Raw genomic sequence first — 6,803 nt, forward strand, 5'->3', positions numbered from 1 at the left:
TGGAATCTCTGGTCTTGACTGTCTGTCCGATGCCACTCAGAACTCTGGCCTTGTCTGCCTGTCTGACCCTGCTGAGAACTCTGGCCTTGTCTGCCTGTCTGACCCTGCTGAGAACTCTGGCCTTGTCTGTCTGTCTGACCATAATGGAATCTCTGGTCTTGACTGTCTGTCCGATGCCACTGAGAACTCTGACCTTGTCTGCCTGTCTGACCCTGCTGAGAACTCTGGCCTTGTCTGCCAGTCTGACCCTGCTGAGAACTCTGGCCTTGTCTGTCTGTCTGACCATAATGGAATCTCTGGTCTTCACTGTCTGTCTGATGCCACTCAGAACTCTGGCCATGTCTGCCAGTCTGACCCTGCTGAGAACTCTGGTCTTGTCTGTCTGTCTGACCATAATGGAATCTCTGGTCTTGACTGTCTGTCCGATGCCACTCAGAACTCTGGCCTTCTCTGCCTGTCTGACCCTGCTGAGAACTCTGGTCTTGTCTGCCTTTCTGACCATAATAGGAACTTTGGCCTTGCCCATCTGTCTGCCCTTGTTGGAAACCCTGGCCTTGTCTGCCTTTCTGACCATAATAGGAACTTTGGCTTTGTCCGTCTGTCTGACCTTGTTGGAAACCCTGGCTTTGTCTGCCTTTCTGACCATAATAGGAACTTTGGCTTTGTCCTCCTGTCTGACCTTGTTGGAAACCCTGGCCTTGTCTTCCTTTCTGACCATAATAGGAACTTTGGCTTTGTCTGTCTGTATGACTGTGGCCTGATTTCTGATGTTTGTTTCCATATTGTTCATAAGAATCGGATTCTTGTTGACTGGTTTGACTAGAAAAAGAATCTTGTCGGAGTCTCCCAGATTGGCCATGGCTGCTTTGTCGTTTAAATGCTTTAGACTGGCCATACTGAGAAACCTGAACAGGGTTCTCAGACTGATTTAAGGCAAAAATATATCCTTGACCTTTGGGCTGGTCATTGCTAGATTTATAACCTAGTCTTTGATGAGAGCTAGAGGACTGACCATCTGTCTCAGACTGATCTGAGCTATAATCTTCATCTTGTCTCTCAGAATGAGCATAGTGAGATTCCCCATGGACTCTCTCTGACTGACCATAGTTAGAGTCTGTATCATGTCTCTCAGAGAAAACACTGTGGGAGTCTTCGTCTTGTCTCTGAGACTGATCATGTTGGACATCCTGACTTTGTTCCTGAGACTGAGCACTGTGAGACCTCTGCCTTTCTCTCTCGAGCTTCTGCCCATGTTGTCTACTTGTATTTTCTGAAAACTTATGGCCCTCTGTTTCTTCCTGATCCTGTTCTTTTTGGGAGGAGGTTCCAGCTCCACACAACTTATTATCTAGCTTATGATGGCAGGCTTGAGCCAATTGGAACACCAACAAGAGGTATTCATGAAAATCAACATATCCATTTCTGTCTCGGTCCAAGTGTTCCAGAATGGTTTCCACAGTCTCTGGGTCATTTGGTCTCTGTGAGAAGAAAAAGAAAAAGAAAAAACCCAAATGTTCTTTTATGAATGTTGGATTGTATATCAGTATTAATGCCCCAATCCTCTATATGCCACCCATTTTGAGAAACATCAATATGAAATGGCTTGGTTCTGGTTCTAGTCTTTGATCAGCTTGTTCTCTGAACCCTATCTCTTGGTGAACCAATGAGGGTATGACCACATAGAACAGACAACTGTATCAACAATTAATTTGAATCATTTGAAAAAACTATTATATCTTTTTATATGATATTGCCTACATGCTTATATACCTCTTTTTCATTATACTGTGACATTCTAGAAGGAAAAAAAGTAGTTTTCTTCATGTTGTTACTCTCAGTAACTAGAATTGTGCCAGTATAGAATAGGTACTCAATGAATCCTTAGTGAAATTATGAATAAATACACAAGAAGGTGTATGTGCAGGATTACAAATAGTAAATATAATTGGTAAAATTTTACAAGTTATTCCTCATTACTTTGAAGTTGTTCTGTGATTTGTTCATGTATAAAAAGGGAGGAGTGTGTGTGTGTGTGTGTGTGTGTATGTATATGTGTGTGTCTGTGTGTGAGTATATCTGTGTATGGGTGAATGTGTATAAGTGTGTACATATGTATGTGTGTACATGTATGTGTAAGTGTATATGTGAGTGTGTATGTGTAAGAACTACATAAAAGCTGTCTAAACCAGAAGGTTCTTACCAATAAATTACTGGTGGGGAATGACCAAATAAAACAAAATGACAAATAAAAAAAAATGTCCTGGATGTAGACATCAAAATCATGCACACATTTCACTCCACAGGACCAAGAGTCTATCTATCTCACCCGAAGAACGTCTCCAAACTCAGTGAGGAGCAGCTGCTTCAAGTCCTTCTTGCTCAGTGAAGTGCATACCCCATGACGTTTCGCATATCTTTGGAATACCTTGCTCACATTGAGTATGCTTTTGAGAAGTTGAGGCATTTGGGCAAATGCAGGTGAATCTTTCAAGAAAAGAAAGATGTAAGATTTTGTTTATGTTTTGGGTGAAGACCAGGAGTCAGCATTTCCAGAGGAATAATGAGTTTGGGAAAGAAGTTTAAGAAAGCACACAGTTAAAAAAGAAAAAGAAAAGAAAAGAAACAAAGAGAGAAAAGAAAAGGAAGGAAGGAAGGAAGGAAGGAAGGAAGGAAGGAAGGAAGGAAGGGAGGGAGGGAGGGAGGGAGGGAGGGAGGGAGGGAAGGAAACACCAAAGGAAGACCACAGAATTCATTCTTAGCCTTAGCCATAATTTTAGGCTAGTCATTATGTGACCATCACCATTATATAGTATCAAATATTGACATAATATATAATGATGACCAAATATTTTATACTGTTATGACAATGGTTCAGAAATGTTTCTCTTTTTTAGAAAAAGGCAAATTCCTAAAAAATTAAATACACGTAGCAGATATTTTATGTGCCTTACTCTCTTCTCTGGTTGGGAGTTGCTTGGCTGAGACTCTCATGTTAGAAGGAAAAAAAAAAGGATAACCCTTAGAGGATGGGTCAGAGGTAAAGATAGTGGCAAATAATTGTCTATCAGTGAGTGGGGAAAACAGTAAATGGGGAACATTGAAGAGGTATCCATTTTCTAAAGAGTCTTCTTTATGCAATGAAGAAGGTGAACTATCTCTTTCAGTGGTTCAAGAAACCTTACTGAAAGATTAAATTCTAGAAAATCTTACCTGCTTATTAAATGGAAGCAGTAAACAATGCACACATAAATTAAAACAGTTACAGAGAAAAATAGCAAGTGGATAAACTGTACATATGACAGGCAACGTACAGTCAGGTTGGTCAACATTGGTTGTGTTGAGAAGCTGGGGTCCTCTGTAGTCTGTATGCCAATAGCCCTTCCTGTGGTCTGAAAAGATCCTAGTAACTACACCCATAGGCTTCATAAAATGAAATTCCAACTGCAAGGCATAGGTATACAGTGATGCCAATGCATGTAAGTGACAAATAACAGATTGCATGGACAAGCTAAGCCTTTGTGACTATTTATTATAGTGAACTTGAGTATTGCCGAGTCCCCGTTTTTCTTGGGCCTCACCTAACTTTTACAAGAGGTAAGCACTCTACTGCAGAACACTCAGCTATCAATCAATCATTCAGACTCAGTTTTGGAATCTTTAAGGCCCATGTTTCACAAATTTAGAGGCAGGTCACTCTAGCGTTCATCATGTTCTAAGATAGAACCCTGAAGAGGAAGCAGAAAAGTACCCGAGTATCACCAACAAAAAGCAGTCTCTGACCTCCACCTCCAGCATTGCACTGTAAGATGTCTGCACCACCACACTTGTGGATACTACTACGACTGCAGCATGCATGTCTTACCTGCTTGAGGAAGAATAAGCAGAAGAGTCAGGAGCCAGGGAGGATGTTGGAGACCTAAGACCCATCCTATTTATACGGTTTTTAATTAATTAATTAAGTCATCCCAGGAGACACCCATTCTATGATAGGGCCTGAATCATTCTGGGCTCAACCCAGCTCAGCCCAGTTCAATCCAGCTCAACCTCTCCCTCTGCAAACTGTTTGGTTTATTTACTTCCCCCATTTGCTCATGAACCTATTTGTCATTGTAGTAGGTGACACTTTTCAAGTCTCAGCCCCACTTAATTAAGGGAGTATGTACTACATGCTATGTGGGTTGAAAAGACAAAGGTTCAGGCTGAATTAATCCTTAGAAATTGTTACTTGCCAAGGCTGATAGGGTAGACAACAGTGAAATCATACCAAAGAAAGATGTTTATATGTCCATTACAAAATCCCACTCAAGGAGAGGTTAGTAAGCCTATACATTTGGTCAATATATGATTCTTACAAAAGATTTGTCTTAAACTTATATTTTGCTTGTAAAAGTATATAGTCATATATCCTACTGACTTATTTTTGTTTGTTTGTGGGTTTTTGTTTGTTTGTTTGTTTGTTTTTTGAGATAGGGTTTTTCTGTGTAGCCTTGGCTGTCCTAGACTCGCTTTGTAGAACAGGCTAGCCTTGAACTCACAAAGATCAGCCTCCCAAATGCTGGGTTCAAAGGCATGTGCCACCTTGCTCAGCTAATTTTAGGGACATAGTAGGTGGCTGGTGATAAAGGTAGAGTTGACACTTGAGTGGGTATGTTTGTTTGTTTTGTTTCTTGTTGTTTTCTTTTTTGCTTTTTTGAAATAGGGTTTCTCTGTCTAGCCATGGTTGCCCTGGAACTTACTCTGTAGAACAGGCTAGCCACAAACTCAGATATCTACTTGCCTCTGCCTCCCAAGTGCTGGGTGGGATTAAAGGTCTGTTCCACTACCACCCAGCATGACACTTGAATCTTTAAGTCTTACTAGAAAGTTGGTGTTAAAGGACAAGATGAAAGCTTATGATGTCTCTGAGATAGAGATATTGTTAGTCACCTTGCCCTCCACTTATTTCCTGTCTCTCTAACACCTGTGACATACCAGCACAGTATCTTGATCATAGAGATCCTTAATAAATATTTAAGGATTAAGTGAATTGTTGAACTGTGGACACATTGGAAAATCCTGTGTAAGGAACAAAGAGATCAAGATTCATCTGTCTTTCTGCTTTGTCTCACAATGCCAGTAGTATATAATTATAAACATGTTTAATTATGTAAAATTGATTATATAATTAGATTATATAGTTGATTATATAATTGATCTTAGTTATTTGTAATGATACTTGCTATTATTTATTATGTCTTCAGGATTTTTCAAGGAAATCATAAAAGTTCAGAAAGATTTCAGTATAAGTGGACTAAAGAAGTTTCACATAAAAAAGATTTTGAAGCTGGTGTGGTAGCACTCACCTGTAATCCCAGCACTCGGGGAGGCAGAGGCAAGTGTATTTCTGTGAGTTTGAGTCCAGCCTGGTCTACAAAACAAGTCCAGGACAGTCAAGGCTACACAAAGAAACCCGGTCTCAAATAAACAAAAACTGAAAACCAAAGAGAGAGAGAGAGATTTTGAAAGTCAAGGGTAGGGCACCTCAAGTATTCAATAAGAAAATCTAGGTGGGATTCTTCTGGGCTGGTCTGGGGATTCCCTCATTTCCAGCTTTGTAAGCAAGATTTATGTTGTTCCTTGGTACATTTAGGTGAGAAGAGAAAAGTGTGAGGAGAAAGCAAAGACCAAAGTTACATAGGTAAAAACTCCCATGCCTGTTGAATTATTATGGGTGCCTATGTCTGCTAAGGTAAGGAGTGATAAAAGGCTAGAGGTAGAGATTTGGAAACCAAAGGGAAATTTAGTCTTAGCTTCTTAATTTATAGATGAGGAAAATGAATTTTAGTTATCCTGAGTGACCTGCTGAAAGATTCACAAGGCTAACAGAAGCCAGGCCTAATGCACATGTTTTCTTCCCAACATAGTATGCTCTGCTCTCCTCTGCTCTCCACTCCCCTCCCCTCTTTTATTCTCCTCACCTTCTTCCCCTTTCCTCCTCTCTTCTCCTCTCCCTGCCTTTCCCCTCCTCTACCCCCTTTTTTGCTTTCCTTCATTTCTTTGTTTCTACCTCTCTTTTCTGAGGTATGATTTCATAACCTAGCCCAGGATAGCCTCAAATTCATGGCAATCATCCTGTTACTAGGATTACAGGTATATCACCACACCTGGCTATTATGCATTTTTATACATTGTATGGAAGGTACAGGCCAATTTTAGGGTTTATTTTAATGATAAATGTGAACTGAGTGTGTTTTTATTTGTCAGCACTGTTTTGGAGAAAAAATAATTTAAGTTCATTACAGTATGTGACTAATTGTCTCAATTAATCTGGAACTGAGGGATTTCCCAAGATTAGACATTAGTGCTAAAAGTTGGGCAGCCTGGAACACATTGACCACGGTAGCTTGTGGTGTATGGATGAACTGGAAAGAGGAATGTAAGAACAGAGAGGTCAGTTAAAAGTCAGTAGTATGACTTTGGTGAGACTATACTGAAAGAATGAATGTAACTTCTAAATGAGACTGATGGAGCCTAAGACCAAGAGCCTCTTCTGTCCCACATCTCTGCCATTTGAAGTCTTACTGTCCTACCTCTACAGTTGCTCACTCAGCATTTGTCCTGATTTGAAGAGTCAATTTAAACTTCTGAGAACTGGCTAATGCTGAGATTGATTTTGCTTTTGTATCTGTGCTTAGTATTCTACATTTATGTCTCTTCTCACCTATTAGGATGAAAGATCTCAAGACTGTAGGCTAAACCTAAAGATGAATTAGGGGATTTAGGATAGGAAATAAAGAAAATAACTAACACCACAGAGAGAACAA

At 40.1% G+C, this 6,803-nt stretch overlaps 1 protein-coding gene across 1 annotated transcript in view; it reads right to left on the reverse strand.

Moving 5' to 3' along the window:
- Rptn (repetin) overlaps positions 1-2,464 on the reverse strand; it is a 3,522-nt gene extending 1,058 nt beyond the window's left edge. Inside the window, 2 exon segments of the mRNA XM_055606716.1 lie at positions 1-1,478; positions 2,327-2,464. The exon segment at positions 1-1,478 is cut by the window's left edge and continues 4 nt beyond it. Coding sequence (XP_055462691.1) covers positions 1-1,478; positions 2,327-2,464 — 1,616 coding nt within the window.
- Positions 2,465-6,803: the final 4,339 nt, after the last annotated feature.

This window comes from Psammomys obesus, unplaced genomic scaffold, assembly GCF_907164565.1.
Source record: "Psammomys obesus unplaced genomic scaffold, mPsaObe1.curated_primary_1811, whole genome shotgun sequence".
NCBI classification, from domain to species: domain Eukaryota; kingdom Metazoa; phylum Chordata; class Mammalia; order Rodentia; family Muridae; genus Psammomys; species Psammomys obesus.